Consider the following 21,103-nt stretch of genomic DNA (forward strand, 5'->3'; position numbering starts at 1 on the left):
TGAATGCATCATCCAAGGTTGAGTTGTTAAGAGTGGATGATTCGTGACTTTTAGTGGACGTTTGGCGTAAGAAATGAGTTATTATCATCCTAAGTTATTATAATAATTTGTGTTTGAAGTGTATATTGTTTTAGAACACTATAGCGAAGAATAAAATAATATAAAGGTGGAATAGTGAATATTGTAACAAATGACTAATTTTGAAACCGTGGTTATACTAGTTAATTACGGGCTTTTAAATAATGTTTACTATAGCAAGAGTTGGCTATTATAGTCTTACACAATCCCTGCCTTAAACGTCTGTTTAGAGATTTCATGCACTAGTGTCAAGAAGTTTGACTATGTGGATGGCTTGTAAAGACGCTAGAAGGGGAGACAATTTAGATTGACTTAGCGTTTCTCTTCCATCTAAAATGTGAGTTGTGTCAACCTCTGATTGTGGAGTTTGACTTCACCAGATATCATTTGTGTACTCAATTAGCCTTTAATTGATCTGTCAAATTCTAAAAGCGTGATGAACTCTATTATTAGATTTGCACACAGTGTTGGTGTTTTCTCTTTTATTTTAAGTAAGCGTTCGTGCTGTTATTAGGTTTATAGATTTATAGAAAACGTCATGTTACTTGTTACAAGTCAAATTACCTTATTTAAAGTGTCCGAAAAAAAGCAATATTCTGCAATATCTTGTTGTAATTTCAAATTATGAACATTTGAATTCACATCTTTCCGGCCATAGGTTAAAGTTTTCAACTAATAAACTTTTTTTTATTCTCCAATGATAATAAAATGACATGTGTCTTGCGATTAGTTATTTTATATAAAATAAAGTGAGCTTTACTCCATGATATATTCGACGTTGTCTTTCTAGTAAAAGAAATTGATCCCATGTTCTCATAATATTATACTAAAGAGAGACAAATTATTCTATCAAACAGTAACAAAATAAATTATGTCACGTGTTACAAAAAAGATAGTAACAAATGCCTTAAATTCAATAAGCAAAAATGATTTTTTATTAAGTACTCCGTAATAAATTCCTTAAAATCAATCTTTAACGAGATATTAAAACTCAACCAAAACAATCGAAGAAGAGGGCATGAGGTGACAGAGACGTGTGGGTAGTGGCCGTCGATGGTGGAAGTGGACAAGTGGCCAATAAGAAATTTCAAGGAAAAGAGCCACGATCCTTTTGAGAAAGAAGATGAAATGGTCTGTTTTGATTGAATTAAGAAAAAAAATGTTTTTCAACAAATTCATTTTTTTAAAAACTTTTTTTCCTAAAAATTGTTTAAAATGAACTTAAAAATGTATTTGAGTAATTTTCAAACATTTTAGTTTTTTTTTAAATAACTTAATTTTTAAATTAAACACTTAAAAATGTAATCTACAATAATAATTTATTTTATTATCAATATAAAACTAGATAACCACCTCCTACTATAGTAAATATTATTTCAATCTCACTAGGTATATAACATCAACTCCCTATTATACTACAATCAACCTTATTTCAAAACTCTAATTTACTATTTACTACACTATTTTACGGTCATCATTTTTTTCAACAATGTTTATTATTTTATTCTCAAACTAAAAAAATTTACACATCGAATACATGCTATTAAGACCAAATCGAAATAATCTATCCGAATAAAAAATTATTACAACTCAATTGTAATAACATAATTTATAATAACCAAATCATTCTCCCAATGCCCTTGAATTATTAAAATAATATATTGTTTTTATTATTATTAGTTACTTCATAAAAGCGAAAAAGAAAAGTACGTACCCTCTGGACAGTTCAAAATTTAAAATCGTCACTCAAACGGTCTAAAATCTAAAACCATTGAATCCTCACAGCAAATCGTGACCCTCCATCGTCTAATCTTATATACCCGTCTTTCTGTTTCCCTCTCTTTTCGAAGATCCCTCATTTTCAAATCACTGCCCCGCTCTGCTTTATTCTCTCTTCTCTCATTTTCACACCAGCCTTTCTTCTTCCATTTCCGCCGTTGATCGGTGAAATTCCAATAGGATCTCATCCACAAGTGTAGAAGAAATGCCGTTTTTATCGGACACGGCCAGTGCAATCAAGAGCAGGTTCGGGTTTCAGGATCATGCATTGAGCAGCTATAATCCTCCACGGGGTTCACCGGATTTTCTTAAATCGGCGACCAAGGAGAGTGTCGCTCAGAGTTCGGTTATACGGAGTATTGGTCAGTTCAACGATGAAGATGCAGTCAGTGATGTTACTGGACCGTCGAGCCAGTGCTTTGAGCTTCGTGAAGATCCATCGTTCTGGAAGGATCACAATGTGCAGGTAACTCTTTGGTAGAATTGGCTATATTTTTAACTCTAAGTTTTGAGGGGAAAAACTGGTTTATGTTGATTGGAAAGTGGAAGTAAGCTGTAGAGCCTTGTTATAATATTGGAGATATGGGCCATTTCATAGCTCAATTGTGTTTTAGCTGATTTGATTTTGGTATATGAGACTTGAGAGGAGGAAATCTTTGAGATCTGCAACTCGTAGAAGTTACATAAACTTTAAAATGACCGCCGAATAACTTCATTGTGAAGCCCTTGGGTGGCCTTGTTTCATAAAATTAGGTTCAATTAACTGTGATGATGACAATCATGTCGAGATTAACTCTGCATTTTCGTCGCCTTTCCTGTTCGAAGTAATCATCAATATTTTCAGATGTTAGACACAGACTTTACACAGCTAATTTGCACATGGAAGTTTGGCCAAGTTCGTATATCTGAGTATGTGGTATTCGTGGGTTCTCCAAGTGATGAACTGTTGTTTGGTACGGGTGGTTACATGCTCATGACGAGTTAGTACTTAGTATTCACTGTCCTGTTTTCATATGCTGTGTTTTTAGGGTTTATTGATACCTCTGCTGGTGATCTTGATATATTATTCATGGAGATGCTGTCGTTTAACATAATTACTTGAGATCTTTCCAGATTTTGGGGTTTATTTATGTATTTGGTACGCAAGATTCTCAGAATGAAGACTTGTTGTTACCTCTGGGTGATTACATGGAACGTATAGTTTTACTCCTTATTTGCCTTGTTTTGAGGGCTAATAACCCAGCTTATGAATACAGGTGATCATAAGGATTCGCCCACTTAGTAGTTCAGAAGTATCTTTGCAAGGCTATGGAAAATGCGTTAAGCAAGAAAGTTGTCAGACTGTTACATGGACAGGGCATCCTGAATCACGCTTTACATTTGATTTAGTTGCAGATGAGAATGTTAGCCAGGTAGTTTTTTCTAATTGTTTACGTTCTTTGGTTGCACTTTCTGTTTATTGGGACTTAATATATCAGTATAACAGGAGAAGCTTTTCAAAGTTGCTGGATTACCCATGGTGGATAACTGTGTTGGAGGCTACAACAGTTGCATGTTTGCATATGGCCAAGTAAGACATTCAAACTTTCCTTGTTGATTCGACATATTGGGTAAAGCTTCTGGGATTTTCTTTTGAAGAGATTTCGAAAGATTACGTGTACCAGAGTAACATATAAAATAGATTAATATTCATATAGTTCCTTCCTGAATTCTGGTGTGATTGATGGTGAATATTATTTGAGTCAATCGTTTTTGCGGGTATATATATTTTCCAATTTGAGATTCAAGCTTCACTGATTATAGTTTTTACATCTAGACTGGAAGTGGAAAGACTCACACCATGCTTGGAGATATTGAGGCAGGTACACGAAGGCACAGTGTCAACTGTGGGATGACACCAAGAGTATTTGAATACTTATTCACGAGAATTCAAAAGGTATCCATCTCTTTGCTACGTTCAATTCGGGATTTAGAAAAGTTTCATTGGGATGGTCTTTTGGTTGCTGATTCCAATTCTTTTTAGCAGTTACATTGTATAAGTATTGCAACATCTTTCAGTAACAATAGTTACCTCGATTATTATCTCTTAGGAAAAAGAGGCTCGGAAAGATGAGAAGCTGAAGTACACTTGTAGATGCTCATTTCTGGAAATATATAATGAACAGATACTTGATCTTCTGGACCCATCATCTAACAACTTACAGGTAAGAGTAACAGTTTGCAAGTTTTGTTTTCAATTGTTTTAACAAAAAAGAAAGCTTTACTAACTCAATGTCATACCTTTGGAAGCATAAATGGCATCACAAATCGAAACGAAATCATTAACTTTCTTAATTATGATGTTATTTGTTCAATTTTATTAAGAGATCTGTTTCAAAATGGAATCGAATCAAAATGATCATGTATAGGAATATCGTGAATCAGCAACTTTTATCTTCATCTATTTCCTCCTTTTGATTTTCCTACTATCCCATAAACAATTCATTTTCCTACTATCTTTTTGTCTAATACGTTACAGATTAGGGAAGACAGTAAGAAAGGAGTTTATGTAGAGAATCTCAAAGAGATAGAAGTTACAAGTGCACGAGATGTTCTTCAGCAGCTTATTCAGGTAGGTTCTGATTGGCATTTTATAAGCTATATGTATTATGAATGGTGGACTGAAATCAGATAACTAATCCCTACAACTCTAAGCTTTTTCCAAACCATTCAATATTCGTATATGCACATCATAATAGAAGGTTCAATGGATTACAGGATAAATATAGTTTGTTGACATTAATTGTACATTTAAAATGAAAGTTCCCTATGGATTATGATTTCAGGGTGCTGCAAACAGAAAGGTGGCATCCACCAATATGAACCGTGCTAGCAGTCGTTCCCATAGTGTATTTACATGCATCATTGAAAGTAAGGTAAATTTCAGGAACCAATCTTTATGGAGAAAAGTTTCTCCTTCAAATATTAAAACTTTTATTGCTTCCAATTTAAGATAATTGACTTATTTAATATTTCTTAGTGGGACTCCCAAGGCGTAACTCACCATCGTTTTGCTCGACTTAATCTTGTTGATTTAGCCGGATCAGAAAGGTAACTTATCCATCTCACAAAACATTTCCTCCGTTTGCCTCCTTCCACTATGCTACTGTGACACACAAAGTTGCAAGAAAACACAATGCAATTCATTTTAAAGAAGCCAAACATTTTTTAACACTTATCACCCTGTTATCTTATTGCCTTCATCTGTAGGAGCGCTTGAAGTATATTTTAAAAGATAACAAAGCAAACGCATGCACTTCATCTGACTAAGCACTTGAAGTATCTAATTTTAAGAAAATAAATATCAATCAGTTTCACTTCCTTCCACAAGCATGCTTTCCAGCTATGCGTCTGAGATTATTATTCTTGAGTTTTATATATGGATCCTAACCAGGCAGAAGAGTTCTGGAGCTGAAGGTGAGCGTCTTAAGGAAGCTACTAATATCAACAAATCACTTTCCACATTAGGGTATGTTTTTTAAGCTCTTAAGTTATCTTAAATTTGTAAACTTGTAGTAGCAACCAGAATTATTCGGTGAACTTAAGTATTTTGGTTGTGGAATGCATACTACAGGCTTGTGATAATGAACCTAGTGAATATGTCCAATGGAAAGTCACTTCACGTACCTTACAGGGACTCCAAGCTTACATTTCTGCTTCAGGTATCAAAATGTAATTCGTATATCAGCAAAATTTTATATCACTTTTCTGAAGTTAGAAAACTTGATTTTTTAAAATTATTCTTTGTAGTAATATTGGGGAAGCTTGCATATCATTAGAAAAAAAGTGATGAAATGCATGATGTTTTTTTGCGCATGTCAACTAAATTTTTTTATTATGAAAATGTGCTCGGGCGTACTTGTCATGCAGTTTTGGCTGAAATTGTATTGTAATTTTGATACCTTGCGTCAAGTTTGAAGCTGCCAGCTTTTTAATGTATTGAGTACCATTTCTCTGAGTACAATAGTAATTGCTTGATTAAATGATCAAATGTGTCGGAATGCAACGGATTGTGGTATTGAATATTGGAGTTGTTTCCTAACTAATGTTTACATGTTTTAAAACAGTTGAGTATAACCAATGTAATTTTTGTTTGCTTTCTAATTGTAGATTTTTGTCGTCTTACTGCAACTTATTAGTGTTTTATGAACTTGCGTTGTATCAGGATTCTTTGGGAGGAAATGCAAAAACGATCATAATTGCAAATATCAGTCCTTCAAGCGGGTTAGTTAATTGCTATAGAACCAATTCCTACTTAATCACGTGGATGATTTTTTTTTTCTTTTTTTGGGTTCTGTTTTTTTTTCCGGTATTATTCACTCTTTTGCTTTTTGTGTGCAATCCTATTGTTCTTTTTTTCTATTTCGCTGGTCTGAATCTTGGAAAACTTTGTTTTGGGTCCTTGCAGCTGTTCTTTGGAAACGCTAAGCACGTTGAAGTTTGCACAACGAGCTAAATTTATAAAGAACAATGTAAGTTTGGTGATCTTTTGTATGCTTTCGTTTCACAACTTATTGAAGATGGCAGATGGAGTCACCATCCACCAGATATTTATTTAATTATTTTTTGAATTTTGAAGTGATTTTATCAATGATTTTCTTCAGTGCTCATCAAATAATATGTGCTTTTACTCAGGCAATTGTGAACGAAGATGCTTCTGGAGATGTAATTGCCATGAGGCTACAGATTCAACAACTTAAGGTACCAAGATGTCTACTTTGAACTTGGCTTGTATTCTTTCATCAGGATTGTTGAAATTTATATATGAAACTGGAAAGAGATATGAAATACAAATTAATTAACTGTAGCTTCTGAGTTAAAAAATGTTTGGTTCTGGTTGCTGTTATTTACACACCCTTATGCAATTTTCAGAAAGAAGTTTCCAGGTTGCGGGGTTTAGTTAATGGAGGAGGAGACAGTCAAGATAACGATAGTTTAGCAGTAAGCTTCCCGGGATCTCCAGGAACCTTAAAATGGGAAGGACTTTACGGATCAATGAGTCCCCTTACAACTGGGAAAAGGATGACTCAGGTATCAACCGTTACCTCTTAAGCTGGAGGAAATTATTTGAAACTTCTAATCTGTTATTAATTTTGATATGTTCCAGAGGAGAGACTATGAAGTTGCCCTTGTTGGGGCCTTTAGAAGGGAAAAAGACAAGGACATGGCGTTGCAAGCATTAACTAACGAAAATCAGGCAGCGATGCAACTGGTGCGTTAACCGAAGTACTGCTGCTTCTTGGTTCATAGATGCTCAGCACACTGCCACGTATAATTTTACTTGTCATCAATGATGAAATTTTAGTTATAGTGAAAGTTGGAACAAAGACATGGAAATTGGCATTTGCTTTCGTAAAAGATATCTAGTTTTACATTGTTGAAAATTCTTTTTTGGTATGTTTAGGCCAAGCAAAGAGAGGATGAAATCCAAAGCCTTAAAATGAGACTAAGGTTTCGAGAAGCAGGAATAAAAAGGTTGGAAGCAGTTGCTTCTGGAAAGATTTCTGCAGAAACACACTTGCTGAAAGAAAAGGAGGAACATTTGAAGGAGATTGAAGTTTTGAAAAATCAGGTTGATAGGAACCAAGAGGTGACCAGATTTGCTATGGAAAACCTGCGGTTGAAAGAAGAAATTAGAAGGCAGGTTTTTTCTAATAGCTTCAATCATCGATCTTGAACTTTCAGACGAGATTCGTATTTTAGAAAATATATATACTATTAAAATTAGTCAAATTTCTGCAATATGTGCAATTTTCCTTTTTCTTCCTTTATTTAAGTTGCATTAATCTACAGGTTGAAGTCATTTTATGAAGAGGGCGAACGAGACATGGTACACGACCAGATCATGGTATTGGAGAACAAGGTAAAAGGATTAAATATAATCCTTCTTCTCATTTTATTTTAAAATTCAATGGCGACAAATATAGTTTCTATTTCTAATGAAATTATGTTTCTTGCGAGCAAATCTACAGTTACTAGAAGCACTTGATTGGAAACTAATGCATGAATCAGATCCCTCGTCAATCCAGGTACTTCTACTGATATTTTTCTAAATTTTCGGTGAATTATCATTTTTTTAATAAAAAATTTCGTTGAAAACAATGAAAGAATACACGTACATTGCAAGTATATCATTAAATGAACTTGACGGCCAAACCCTTAACTGCCATATGTAAATGCTACTGCAGAAAGGAAATTCAGACATGTTGGCAGACGATGAAAACTTTCTTATTACCAATCAGGTTAGACTGAGTTATTATATTACCTTTTTGTCCTTGATAGGAGAGAGTTCCTATTTTACTAGAAGAATTTATTCGATTGCTTACTTCATTCTTGATAACAGTTGAACATTGTTTCTTACAAAAAAAAATAATCTCGATAACAGTTGTAACATAATTTATGATTGATTGAATGCTGGAAGTTAATCCTTTTTCTTTTTCATTTTTTCGTACATTGCGCTGAAACCTTGAGATGTTCATTTGCCTACAAGTCTTTCATTACTTTTATACAAGTATAACCTGGAATTAGAGCATTCATTAATAGCCATATAACCAGTTTCCGTTTGTGCTACAAATTTAATTCAAGCATCAGTTACTCCCAGTGCATGAGGGTCTCATGGTTCTTTGCTCATCTTTCGAATTTAGGACCGAGGATCACCATGGAAATCTTCAATTAAAGAGGAGAACGAATTCCTTCGCATGCAGGTAGTACACTTGCTTCAGTATGGATGGAATACAAAGGAAGCTTAATTCCGTTTCTCAAAATATATTCTACTTGAATACTATTTGTATATTTAGGTTTTGAACTTTTTATGATGTGAATATTACTGTTTTAGGCAATTCATAACCAAGACGAAGTGGATACACTTCGCAAGAAACTCGAACAATGTCTTGAAGAAAAAGAAAAGCTGAAAAGGTAATATTATATGTTCTGTAATATGTAATAGGAATTTTGAGCAACTACAATATATTGTTTAACTGAAAATGGTATTTAGCTTAGAGAGACTGTTTATAATTATTGTTAATTATTACTTATAATGTTGGTTCTTAAGTTTGACTACTGTGATTGTAACTCAGTGCTTCTGATCTTGCAGGCATGTAGATGAATTGGTAGCAAAATTCGGGACTAAGGAGTATACTGAACCTATGGATGGAGCTAATCAAGTTGAGCTTCCTTTGGCATCAACTGACACATCCACCATCAATTTTAGCGACCAAGTGGAGTTAAAGACGATGGTCGATGCCATTGCTGCAGCCAGCCAAAGAGAAGCAAATGCTCATGAAACAGCAATAGCATTGTCTAAAGAGAATGATGACCTGCGGATGAAGCTAAGAGTTTTAATAGAGGATAACAACAAACTCATCGAACTGTATGAAACGGCAACTTCTGAATGCAAGTACGAAAATGTTGAAACTGCACAGAATGATGCCAGAGTGGTTGAAATTTCCAATGAAAAAGAGGCTCATGAGAAAGCGGTTGAAGGGCTACAACAACAGCTAGTGGAAATGCACGAGGAAAATGATAAGTTGATGAGTTTGTATGAAGAGGCCATGCAAGAGAAAAATGAGCTCAAAAAGATGCTTTCTTCTTTAGAACGCACAAAAGTTGACACCAGAGGAGAATCCGCTTGCATTGAGAAGTTTGTTGAAGTTGATGATGGGATGAACAAGGCATGCATCGAGACTCTCAAACCTAATGAAGCGCAAAATTTGGTCTGTCAATCTGCACCACCTGAAATGGAAATGCTTGATGGAGCGGAAGAGTGCAACGAGTCCACTCAAAACCAAGAAAATTCTTTTGAAGAGCAAAACGATGGTCTTGTTGAAGAATTATGTTCCGACATAAATTTCATTGTGAAGGGAGGGAGTGGATTGGATGAAGAAGGCAAGTCTGTTGAAGAGAAAGATACGTCTATTTTGGAAAATCCAAAGCAGATGGATGTTGGAACTCCTATGGAAATTGAACCACCACCAGCTCTTATTGTAGAAATGTTACCAGAAGATTTAAGTATAATCCGAAAGAAGCTTGAAAAAGCAGATGAACAGCTTTCAGATTCAACCACAACTGTCACTATTTTAAGTTCACTTGAGAAGATGATAATTGAGGCCGATAAACTCTCGAAACAGGTTGAAGTTGTGGAAGATGAAGTACAGTTAAAGCAGAAGGAGGTTGAATCCTTTAAACTCGCCTTATCAAAAAAGCAAGAAAGTAGAGATCTTGCACAAAATAAGTTCTGTGCTTTGAGATATTCTCTAACTAACTTCTCGTCTTCGATATTTTATTTTGAACAACGAGAAACAAGGGCAAAAGTAAGGGCAGATGCTTCAAAAACTTATTTGAACCAAAAGAAAAAAGAGTTGGCCTTCCTTCAAGCACGCAAAGAAGAAATCGAAACTCGACACGTAAAGATTCAACAAGCTGAAGTGGAACTGAAAAGCAACCTTGCAAGCTTAAACTCCAAATTAGATGAAGAAATTCAAAAGCAGGAAAATGACAAGGTCCTCTTTGCAATAGATAATATTGAGAAAACAGATCCCCAACCAAAGAGCTGGCAGTTTGCGGGTCGAGCCACGGATTTACTCAAGTCTGCAGAAGAGAAAACTAAGTTGCAAAATGAAACGAAGCTAGCTAAAGAAAAACTTGGGGTCATAAGAAAGGAACTTGAAGATTTGACGAGGAAGTCAAAAAAGGTTGATACTGATATTGAATCTATTCAGTTGGAGGTACAGAAGGCTTCAAAGTCAGTCGACGAGATGGAACTTGCATTTCAGGGGGTAATCAATGAGAAGAACACACTGTTGGAAACTCGGGATGTTGGAATAGAAGAATTTGAGAACATTATTTTGGAGTGCCAAGAGTGCATGTTTGAAGCAGGTCTGAAGGAGGCAGAGATCAAAATATTGGAAGAAGAACTGCAGATGGAGCATAGAAGGATGGAGGAATTAGTAATTGCAAAGTCTGTATCCGTCCAAAAGATGATGCAATTATTAGAAGATAACGGGCGTAGCTCATGCTTCTTATCTGAAAAAATGGAAGAAATGTTGAAAGGCATTCGTTATTCAGTTATGGAGGCAAGATCATTGTTAGGGGAGGAAAATCTACAACACAGTTAAGTTTTCATTTTAACTGTTGCCACAATTTATGTATATGTGCAGTTGTAGATGATTGTGCTGATAATGCCTAATTGATTGATCCCCTTTTTGATCCTTTGGTTTTTTTTTTTTTTTTCTTTTCAATAAACTATATGCTAAATATGTTTGTTGAAATATATATGTATTTCAGAGAGAACCGATACCCCTAATTCATTTTCATACCATTTTCATCTTGTAGGAAAACTAATTTACACAAGAAAATGAAACAAACAATTGAACACCGTCCTAATGAAGAAGAAACCATTTAGGTCTCATTGGTATTAATAAATTGAATCGTTACACTGAGTATGTTCGACAATGTTAAAAATTACATTGCACGTGGAGAAATGTTTCACTCGAAGGTTCAAAGCCGTCTAGAATATCCAGAACCCCCACACTTTTTGCAGAAGATCAATCCTACAGGGGAATGGAAAAAAAAGTCATTCAATAAACGGACTTAATTGTTCTAAAACATTGGTTATTCAACGTAACAAGTGAATATCTAAAGCCTTAAACATACAAGATATAAAAATGTATATATGTATGTGTGAGATCAATATACCTTTAACACATGAATGGAAAACTTACGGTCTTAGATTTAAATTGCGACGAGGGAAAATTAAATAATGAAGAAATTGAAAGGAAAAGAAGTTTCAAAGAAAAAGGCAAAGAAGTTTAAATATTAATCATACTTGCACCCAAGCCAAGAATAATGGAATTTATAACAAAATTAGAAACCAAATGATACCATCTCTTAAGCTGAAGCTTGAAATGGGTAAGGGGAAGTTTCTTCTATAGAATAAATGGACAGCTTGATCAAGCCATTTTGAAATTTTTTTAAAAACAGGTCAATTTTGATATCTCTCTCAAAAAGTGGTCATTGGACTAAAAGTAAAACTTCTACACAAATGCATTGTGTTTTCCCCAACATTCAACATCTTTTAGGGCATAGGCTGGTCATCAGATGTGGTAAAAAAACAATGAATACTTGATGTAATTTGAAGTAATTTGAAGTAATTTGAAGTAAATACCTGCACCTTTACACACTTTGCAGTCAATTAATCCTGACTGTTGCTGCATCTTACCACTGTCACAGAAAACACATTTTGTGCCGCCTGCACATTGTCATAGTTAGCTACATTATTGAGTAATGGAGATGTTTAAGAAACTTTTTAGACTAAAGCATTGGCTTATAGGGAATTAGCCTCCACAGATTACCAACTATATCAAGTAGAAGTTAATAGCTACTTCTATACTCAATGGGATTTGCAAATTCTAGACTCCTTGAAATGTTGCTAATTAATATGAATCTGAGAAGTGAAAATGCATACAGTTTAGGTCACAGTAAACTTTGCCACTTTCCATCGATATTGGATACTGTTTATACTTACCATTTCCAGCACAACGTTCACAAGGCACCGGACCACCCTGCAGAATTAAATCCAAACCAACAACCGTTAGAATCAAACCAAAATCCTCACAACTTTCAAACTATTACATTCATCAGAAAGCCCTGGAGTGGCCATAACCATAACACGAAAGAGAATTCAAAGAAGTGATACCTTAAGACCAAGAAAGAGCGAAAGAGAAATGGCAACCAAGACACTGAGAGTAGCAAGAAAAGTTTGGGTGTCAATTGGGGCATCGAAACTGTCGAAGAGCAAAAGGGGGTGAATAAGAGGGTCAATTGGGTGAATCGCAGCCGCGGAAGTGGAGACAGTGGAGGAAGTGGTTGCAGCTGAAGAACAAGAACAGCAAAAAAGAAGAGGAACTTCAGGTTTTAGCAACGGGAGATGTGGGAGAACGTGAAGAGCCGCCGTAGAAGGTAGTGCAGCCATGGAAGGGAGAAAAGAGTTTGATTCTCACGGTGGGTACAGAGATTTTGGGTACTGACTGAGAGGTCGGACGAGAATCTTCGTCGGCCAATTGCTAATTTTGATGAACGGATAATCGTCAACATAACAGAATTTTCTCTATGGCCCATTAAATATTATTTATACGTATATTTAAAAAATTTTAAAATTACCTTAAATTTCAATTGAATTATTTACCGACGGTTTATCAAACTATGGTGAATTGTTTACAATGTTAACCACTGAATTTGTACTTTTTTTTTTACTGCATGGAACAAATTCGTAATTATATGATTTTTTTATATACCAGTAAACAACACACGTGGAAATCACATATGAAACAAATTATAACTTAACTTTATAAAATTATAACAATCATTCCAATATTTTCATATTTATATCATTTTTATATTCATATGATAACGACCGAAAAATAAATTTATTCAGAAAAAACAATATTATCATCTTTTAAATATATATTTGAATGTTCAAATTTTATTTCTTAATATCTTGAGTTTACATGTTGTAAACTTAACCATCTAATCTATATATATATCTACATAAAGTGAAAGGTAGAAATGTTGTTATTTGTGATTATGAGATCAAAACTTTTTTTTTAAATAAGGAGATGAAAAGTTAACCAAAACTTAACTTCTATCAAAATCATATTTCTTTTCAAATTATGAAATTATAAATATGAAATCATAATTATTTTTTAATGATTTTGTAGGTAAAAAGCATATTTGTTGCTTTACATATTTTATTATCTTTACTTATATTGAATAAATTCCAACAATATTTACGTTGTTTTAACAAAATTAAGATATAAATCACTTAGACAATTTCTTTAATAAAAAAATTAAATGAACAAAAAAACATGAACAAGATTCTCATAGTTACAAGATCCTCAGTATTACATGATTTAAACATAAATAATATAAACATATGTACATGTCAACCACAACCACGAAGTTTGTGGTTCAAGTTTTTCCAACTTATATTGTGTATTAAAAAATAAACTTATAAATGAATGAATAAATACAAACATAGTTTTATATATATAAAATAGATAACAAAGTCAGAAGAGAATAAAAAAACATGATTTGATTTTCTCTTCAGCCTTAACATTTTGTCATGACTTGTGAACATAAATGAAAAAAAGTAATGAGATATTTATAACCAGAATTTGAAAGGTTGAAAATTATAAGAAAGAAATGAAAAGTTTAAAAAATCAGTAAAGCAATCATTAAAAGTTATAATGTGAAAGATACAAACGTTAAACGTTAAATATAGGTTAATAACAATATTGTCACGAAAACAAACCTAAATAAAGTTATAATAAAAGGTAAAATTGAACTAAAGAATTTATCCACATCCATCCCTTTATATATACCATAGATTTTTATTTAGCTTCTATTGCGAAGGTTCCTGGAGATCATAAAGCCTTGAAAAAAAAGTACCATCAAAGATCTTTCTCCCTCCCTCTGTGCCCATTTGATTGTTGTGAAGAAGGTGTATAATGGAGTATGGAAAGTGGAAGAGGTCAAAGTTATGGAGAGTTTGTTGATTAAGAAAATTAAGAGGGATGAATTGAGGAAGAAGATCTTGTTAGGATTTAGAAACTGTGGATTTGTCTTGGTTTTAGTTTCAGCTTCTAATAAGATATTTAATTAGTTCAATGAAATAATTGAATTGAATTGGATATCCTTTGGTTGATTCTCTTACATTTAAATTTCTCGTAATCTCGTTACCTAAACCAAAACACATCTAACTATATCATATTAGATGAGGGTTATGAAATTCCTTCTATAATCCACCAACCCAACCTCGTTTTTATACACACTACCAATTTTGACTGTGTAAGGAAGATTAGAATGATATGATAGACGTAAGAATGTTGTTAAAATCATAAGAATTATCTCGTATATATATTTTAAAAAGAATCACACATACTTTAAAAAGAACATAAAAGAATATAAATTTTTATTTTATTTTCAACAATCTTAAATTTAATCACTTGTATATCAACATTTTTACCATAAATGTTAAAAAAATATTTGCATACTATTTTTTTAAAATTATTATATAAAATATTTGCATACTCAAAAAAATCAAATTAATAATTTAGTATATGAACTTTAGCGTATAACAAATTAATCAATGTCTTTCAATTTTATAAATAAACTTTAACCATTTTTAGTTAAAATACTTTCATATTTGTTTGTAAACAAATAGTTGAAATTAGATGTCAAATTTTATTATTTGATGGTGTAGATTTTGTATTTTATAAAAATATTGAAACTCTAATTAGTTTAGTTCAATAAGAAACTTCCTTAAATCTTAACCCAATTTATATCAAAATTGAAAGTAGAGGAGTAAATTGTGAATAATAAATTGTTATTTTTAAAAATAGTTTTAACGTTTTAGAAAACGCAGCGTTTAATACCACTCAAAAGTAAAACTTGCGAACGGAAGAAAACGATTAAGCAGCATAAGCGGGAGTTCAGTTCCGACAAACGTCAGAATAAGACGGTTCCTTACCTTTATGAAGAAACGACGTGTCGTTTAATTTATCCAATAGGGAAATAGCAGTATATACAAAAATTGCGGAAACCCTAGCCACCCACGGCTGAAAAACTCCCAACTTTGCTCAGTTATTCTCCCACCCTTCAATTAGGGCTACCAAGATTGCAGTTTCATTCAGTTTCGAATTTGGAAGATGGGGAGAAGAATCAAGCAGAAGAAGTTCAAATTCGAAGACGACGATGACGAACTTCAGGTTTTGAAAACTGCGGCTCCCAAGTCTACCAATTCGCCGAGCAGTGATGACGACGAGGCCAATGAAGATCTTACCCTCAAAATTGTTGAGAAGGCCATGCAATTGCGCTCAGGAAAGTTGGTTACCGATGCCGGCGTTAATAAGGATGGTAAATGTGAACAAAGTGGTAATGATGATGTATATGCCGTCGGAGCCATTGAATTGGTTTCATCGTCATTGGAGGGTGCTGAAGTCGACGCTGGAACTAGCAAAGCCAGCGCCGATAACATCGCTACTGCTTCTAAGAAGACAGTGAAGAAGAGGAAGAAGAAGGTTAAGAAGCTGGGAACTGAAGAGCGCAATGTAAGCATTCTACGACTTTCGCTTTAGTTTCTTTTTTTTTTTTTTTTTTGAAGAATATAGTGGGAGTGAATGAGTTGTAGAAGGATTGTTTATCTGTTAGAGCATTGCCACAGCTCAAGAGACCTTCCCATTGGGGTTTTGTTGAAACTCGATGACAGTGGTAAGAAAGAAATACTGAACTTAGCCCAAGAGCGCTCATTTCATCATAACCAGTAACCAGTGTAATGGTGAAATTTTCAATTTTTTTTTCTTTCTGGTTGATTTAAAACAAAATATCTGATAATATAACACTAGTTTCAAAGTATAAACCGTCGTAGATTTTGAGCCAGAGTTCATATTTCTTTTCCTATAATCTGACTAAACAATCGTGAGATATGCCTACTAGAGCTTCATTTTTCTTTATTGTTTTGCTGCTTCCTTTCATTTTAGGTGGTTGTCACAGAAGAAGAGAAGATCGAGACAACTACTGGAGTGATCGATCAAGTGGATCCAGTGGAACCAAACTTGACCGGGACAACTGATAATAATGTGTTCAGGAAGCTTCTTGTGAGTCCCTTTTTAACTGCTCTGAACTGTCATTAAGGAAAAGTTAATGTTTGTGGTTGCTTAGTTTTGCATCTCTCATACATTATTCTACCAGCGTGGACCAAGATATTTTGATCCTCCAGATAGTTGGGGAACATGCTATAATTGTGGCGAGGAAGGTCATAATGCTGTGAATTGCAAATCGGCTAAACGAAAGAGACCATGCTTTGTCTGTGGAAGTCTGGAGCACAATGCAAAGAGTTGCTCAAAGGTCAGGAATAAATCATCTAAAATTGATCTGCATCTTACTTCTCTTTTATTTCATAGATGGTTTTGAGTTCTCACTTCTATGTTTTTTTTGTGGGTGGGTGGGAGGGGAAACATAGTTTGCATAACTAGTAATAAATAATAAATTGTATGAAATATCTTTTGGATGTTGAAGTCATGGATTGGGCCCTGTTGGTGGCAATAAATATTAGGATTTCATGGTTACGTTTAAGTTCCTCAAAGTGTAGTTATGGTGAGTGTAGTGGAAAAATTCTCTGAAATGGACCTACTGTGCTCAATGGGTGGTCTACGATTATCTATGCATGCTTTCTAATGATCCTCAGAAATTATACAGTTCATCAAATATATTTGTAACAGAGGTAATTTTGAAGAAAATATTTTTAATGTATCAGTTTTTATAACCTAAAGCACACAATCAACCTGAGTATCCCATGTGTGGGATTATTGTCTTCTTAAGATTCTTCTGTTTCTTGATCATTTGGATTTATGGAACTTCGAAAACTGAAAACCTGCTCCTTACTATTCTCAGGCCCGAGACTGCTTTATTTGCAAGAAAAGTGGGCATCGTGCAAATGCTTGTCCAGAGAAGCACAAGAATGGCTCTTCAAGCTTGAGGATATGTTTAAAATGTGGAGATTCTGGGCATGATATGTTTTCTTGTCAGAATCATTATGCAGATGATGATCTTAAGGTCTTCTTCTACTTTCATTGTAGTGTTCTTTCTTGGCTCTTCTCCAAAAGTTGTTTTGCATTTTTTCTCAACTCTTGACTTGTGGGACTTTTCTTTTCCTCCAGAAGATACAGTGCTACATTTGTCAGAAATTTGGTCATTTATGTTGTGTGAATTTCACCAGTGATACTTCAGTAGTTTCCTGCTACAAATGTGGACAGACTGGACATACTGGTCTGGTAAGTCCTCTTTGCTTATATCTGACTGTAGACGATCTTCACATGATACTTATATCACCATTCATTTCCATTTGAGACGTTCTCTGGGTTTTTTATGTTTTGTTTTTATATACACCCGTTCAGTTGTTTCAGTTTCACGTTCACCCCAGTGGCAGTAGCCATTGGAACACATCTTGACGCCAGTTCTGAATTTGGCTGTTTCTTGAGCATTGAATGGTTTTACATTCCTGGACTTATGTAATTTCAGTGTATTTCCGTACGCTGATCAAATAATTGAGATTGATGAGATGCTAATGTTTGCTTGTAACGTAATTATAGAGTTCAATGTTTAGTTAGTCAAACTTGTGAGAAAGTAGGCAGGGTCTATAACGTTTCTTTCACCTTTTTTTTTATATTATAAAATAAGTGTTGCTTTCACTTGGTATTGCTTGATTTGATGTCTTGTACGAGGATGAAATTTTTAATTATAGGAACTTGTTGACTAGAGAGCTCATTTCTTTTAGATTAATGTTCCTTCCTTCTAAGTTTATTGCATGTGGATGGTTAAATTTTTGTCCTGTGTGTATGTGCATCTACAGTCATGCTCGAGATTACGTGGGGAAGCCTCTGGTGCTGTATCATCTAGCCAATGCTATAGATGTGGTGACGAAGGGCATTTTGCCCGTGAGTGCACAAGTTCCACCAAGGTAGTTAGTGAAAAATAGGAGAAGAAAATATTAACTTCATTATGCATTTACTTGTATTTTTTCTTCTAATGCTATTCTAAACTTTACCCCATGGTGCTTGCTCAGAGTGGCAAGAGGAATCGTGAGGAAGCCTCTGGTGCTGCATCACCTAACCCATGCTATAAATGTGGTGAAGAAGGGCATTTTGCCCGTGAGTGCACAAGTTCCACTAAGGTAGATAAAAGAGCTATATATTGGCCTCAGCCTGCTTTATTGTGGAAAAATTAAAAGAAGCCGTTAATTTCCTTGTGCATTTACTTATATTTCATGTTGAAATGTCATTCTAAACTGATACTTTTGGAGCTTGCTCAGGGTGGCAAGAGGATTCTTGAGGAAACTTCTGGTGCTGCATCACCTAGCTCATGTTATAGATGTGGTGAACAAGGGCATTTTGCTCGTGAGTGTGCAGGTTCCACCAAGGTAGATAAAATAGCTTACATGTTTGTTTGTTTTATTAGGAAAAAAGAAAATGTTCATTTTGTTATGTATAATCTCCTGTTGAAATGTTATTCTATACTTGGACTTTATGGACCGACCTTGCTCAGGGTGGCAAGAGGATTATTGAGGAATCCTCTGTTTTTGCATCACCTAGCTTGTGCTATAGATGTGGTGAACTAGGGCATTTTGCCCGTGAGTGCACAAGTTCCACTAAGGTATATAAAATAGCTTACATATCGGCCTGCTATATTAGGGAAAAACGACAATGAAAAACAGTTCATTTTGGCATACAGTTGCTTATAAGTCATGTCAAAATCCGATTCTAAACTTGTACTAACCTGCTCAGGGTGGCAAGAGGAATCGTGAGTTATCAAATCCAAAATGGAGGTCACAAGTAGAAGAAACTAACTATATGGGGTCAAAATCTGCACCTCATGATAAGAAGAAAAAGATAAACCATGAGGAAAGATACTCCAACTTGCCTAGGAAGTCAGGACAAAGGGGTCGCTGGATGATGGAAGATCCTGGTCCTGATAACTTTTCCCCTGGCACATTCAATAGAAACGACTGGAATTCTCCTGTCACACCATCTCGGTGGGGTCATGATTATTATGCGGAATACGACGGTCAATACGCAGACACTCATTTTTCGGGTCACTATGCAAGCCCTCAATCCTCTGGTCACTATTCAAACCATCAATCTTTCTCAAAGAGGCACGCATTTCATCCAGGAACTCCTCAAAATGGATACTCAGCGTCGAGATTTGGTGGCTTTAGCAACGGAGGAAGGAGTAGAAGCTACGGATGGTGGTAGAAAGGGTGGTTATTTGATTTGAATGAAAAGAAATAATTCTCAAGGATGTGTTAATTTCAAAGCAGAATCTGTTGTAAGTTAATGCTTCATTTGTAATAGTACCATATTTTCTTCTTTTGGCCTAGTTTTCATGAATCCCTATTTATCTCTAGAGTTGCTTGTCAGGTTTCCTTTTTTTTTTTTTTTTTGTTTGCAGTTTATAAATTTAAACATTTCTTAGTTTATCATAATCATTTCTGTGCATCACTGGTCTCTCTCTGTACGACAACAACAAATTGAAGATTACAGCCCTTATTCGGAAAAACAATAGTTTGGACTTGATTGGTCAACAATTTTGATTGTTTATGAATCAATTCTTGAAGTTTCTATATTTTGAGTGATTCAATTTCTTATTGATCTTGAGATACTTATATGTAGATTGGTCAACACGTTTAATCAAGACAAGTGACATGGAGTATTCTCCATTGTTGTGGTTCATTTGTTGAAGACCAGAAAGCCTTTTTTTTTTCTTTTTCATTTCAAGCTCTTTGCAGACGTGTAGGTATTTGTTTTTCTAGAAAAAGCAGAAAGAAAAGCGTTTTGAAAGTATAATCAAAATTTTAAAATGCAAAATGTTCTTGTGTTCTTAGCTTTTTCCACTTGTGATATTGTGTGGGGTGTGACTTAAGGAGTTGGGGAGAATGAAGTTGTGAACTCCACTATGGATATTTGTCTTGTAAATTTTTAAAGGAAGTTCTAACTCGGACTTTAAATTTGTTCTCTTATGAAATTTTAGAGACTTAGTCAATATACTTATAAGTCGAAATATAATAAAGATGGCAAGAAGATACATTTACGCTAACTTAAAGTTTAATGTAATTTAATTGATACATATTTTAAAGTTTACATGTATATTTTCTAAGAATATTTTTATCAATTTAATTATACCACTACGAAATTACAAATATAATTAGAATAAGGTATAATGATGTCTTATACAAAATCATTTGGATGGTTGTTCAAAATTAAGTCAATTAAAAATAAAAATAAACAAAACTAACCTAATTTACTTTTACAATTTGAACATTTAGAACTTTACATCTTCACCCAATAATTTAAACATCTAAAGTTCAAACTCAAAATAAAATAATAATAAAGAAACCCAAAGCAGTAACCATGAAAGTTTCTTTTATTACATAAAATTTGGTGAGTGGAATGCCTTGTCATATAACTTACAAATGTTCACTTTACTTTTCTTGCCACAATTTATCATTACAAATGGGATGACAATAAATAAGTTTTATCTCTCTCAATCTTGGATCTAGTTTCTATTTATTTAGGTTTCAAAATATTATACATTTATTTCTTTCCATTTTAATTTAGTTCCTAAATATTAAAATGTTATTTTTTTACCTTCAACATTA

General features: G+C 34.1%; 3 protein-coding genes across 4 annotated transcripts; 2 read left to right on the forward strand and 1 right to left on the reverse strand.

The window, feature by feature from the left end:
- The first annotated feature begins 1,907 nt into the window (after positions 1 to 1,907).
- LOC101212777 (kinesin-like protein KIN-12E) lies at positions 1,908 to 11,103 on the forward strand. Its single transcript, XM_011650948.2, has 22 exons — positions 1,908 to 2,323; positions 3,114 to 3,269; positions 3,344 to 3,427; positions 3,674 to 3,793; positions 3,948 to 4,061; positions 4,376 to 4,468; positions 4,683 to 4,772; positions 4,877 to 4,947; positions 5,291 to 5,365; positions 5,471 to 5,558; positions 6,062 to 6,120; positions 6,305 to 6,368; positions 6,532 to 6,597; positions 6,769 to 6,927; positions 7,004 to 7,108; positions 7,301 to 7,536; positions 7,690 to 7,759; positions 7,869 to 7,925; positions 8,085 to 8,138; positions 8,541 to 8,600; positions 8,732 to 8,811; positions 8,990 to 11,103. Exons 1-22 carry the CDS (start codon positions 2,063 to 2,065, stop codon positions 11,007 to 11,009), a joined length of 4,182 nt encoding a protein of 1,393 aa, XP_011649250.1. The 5' UTR covers positions 1,908 to 2,062; the 3' UTR covers positions 11,010 to 11,103.
- A 174-nt stretch (positions 11,104 to 11,277) lies between these two features.
- LOC101204110 (protein BUNDLE SHEATH DEFECTIVE 2, chloroplastic) lies at positions 11,278 to 12,986 on the reverse strand. Its single transcript, XM_004137309.3, has 4 exons — positions 12,590 to 12,986; positions 12,419 to 12,455; positions 12,059 to 12,142; positions 11,278 to 11,444 (listed from the first exon to the last, which is right to left on the reverse strand). The coding sequence occupies exons 1-4, from the start codon at positions 12,863 to 12,865 to the stop codon at positions 11,392 to 11,394; spliced, it is 450 nt and encodes a 149-aa protein (XP_004137357.1). The 5' UTR covers positions 12,866 to 12,986; the 3' UTR covers positions 11,278 to 11,391.
- Positions 12,987 to 15,459: 2,473 nt separating this feature from the next.
- Positions 15,460 to 20,070, forward strand: LOC101204349 (zinc finger CCHC domain-containing protein 7). Of its 2 annotated transcripts, XM_011650964.2 has the most exons (10): positions 15,460 to 16,001; positions 16,431 to 16,547; positions 16,642 to 16,797; positions 17,344 to 17,505; positions 17,610 to 17,723; positions 18,302 to 18,409; positions 18,515 to 18,622; positions 18,761 to 18,868; positions 18,994 to 19,101; positions 19,233 to 20,070. In XM_011650964.2, exons 1-10 carry the CDS (start codon positions 15,600 to 15,602, stop codon positions 19,698 to 19,700), a joined length of 1,851 nt encoding a protein of 616 aa, XP_011649266.1. In that variant the 5' UTR covers positions 15,460 to 15,599; the 3' UTR covers positions 19,701 to 20,070. The 2 variants fall into 2 exon arrangements, with proteins under 2 accessions (XP_011649266.1, XP_011649268.1); XM_011650966.2 differs by lacking the exon at positions 18,994 to 19,101 and having other exon boundaries at positions 15,463 to 16,001.
- Positions 20,071 to 21,103: the final 1,033 nt, after the last annotated feature.

This window comes from Cucumis sativus, chromosome 1, assembly GCF_000004075.3.
Source record: "Cucumis sativus cultivar 9930 chromosome 1, Cucumber_9930_V3, whole genome shotgun sequence".
In the NCBI taxonomy this organism is placed as follows: domain Eukaryota; kingdom Viridiplantae; phylum Streptophyta; class Magnoliopsida; order Cucurbitales; family Cucurbitaceae; genus Cucumis; species Cucumis sativus.

What these genes read in the sequence shown, in the direction of transcription:
- LOC101212777 (XM_011650948.2), top strand. Translation starts at nt 2,063, where the DNA reads ATGCCGTTTTTATCGGACACGGCCAGTGCAATCAAGAGCAGGTTCGGG. An exon ending in GCATGTTTGCATATGGCCAA is followed by an intron (nt 3,428 to 3,673) that starts GTAAGACATTCA and finishes TTTTACATCTAG; the next exon opens with ACTGGAAGTGGAAAGACTCA. An exon ending in GATTTAGCCGGATCAGAAAG is followed by an intron (nt 4,948 to 5,290) that starts GTAACTTATCCA and finishes GATCCTAACCAG; the next exon opens with GCAGAAGAGTTCTGGAGCTG.
- LOC101204110 (XM_004137309.3), bottom strand. Translation starts at nt 12,865, where the DNA reads ATGGCTGCACTACCTTCTACGGCGGCTCTTCACGTTCTCCCACATCTC. An exon ending in CGCTCTTTCTTGGTCTTAAG is followed by an intron (nt 12,456 to 12,589) that starts GTATCACTTCTT and finishes TTAATTCTGCAG; the next exon opens with GGTGGTCCGGTGCCTTGTGA. An exon ending in TGAACGTTGTGCTGGAAATG is followed by an intron (nt 12,143 to 12,418) that starts GTAAGTATAAAC and finishes GACAATGTGCAG; the next exon opens with GCGGCACAAAATGTGTTTTC.
- LOC101204349 (XM_011650964.2), top strand. Translation starts at nt 15,600, where the DNA reads ATGGGGAGAAGAATCAAGCAGAAGAAGTTCAAATTCGAAGACGACGAT. An exon ending in AGACTGGACATACTGGTCTG is followed by an intron (nt 17,724 to 18,301) that starts GTAAGTCCTCTT and finishes GTGCATCTACAG; the next exon opens with TCATGCTCGAGATTACGTGG. An exon ending in AGTGCACAAGTTCCACTAAG is followed by an intron (nt 18,623 to 18,760) that starts GTAGATAAAAGA and finishes GAGCTTGCTCAG; the next exon opens with GGTGGCAAGAGGATTCTTGA.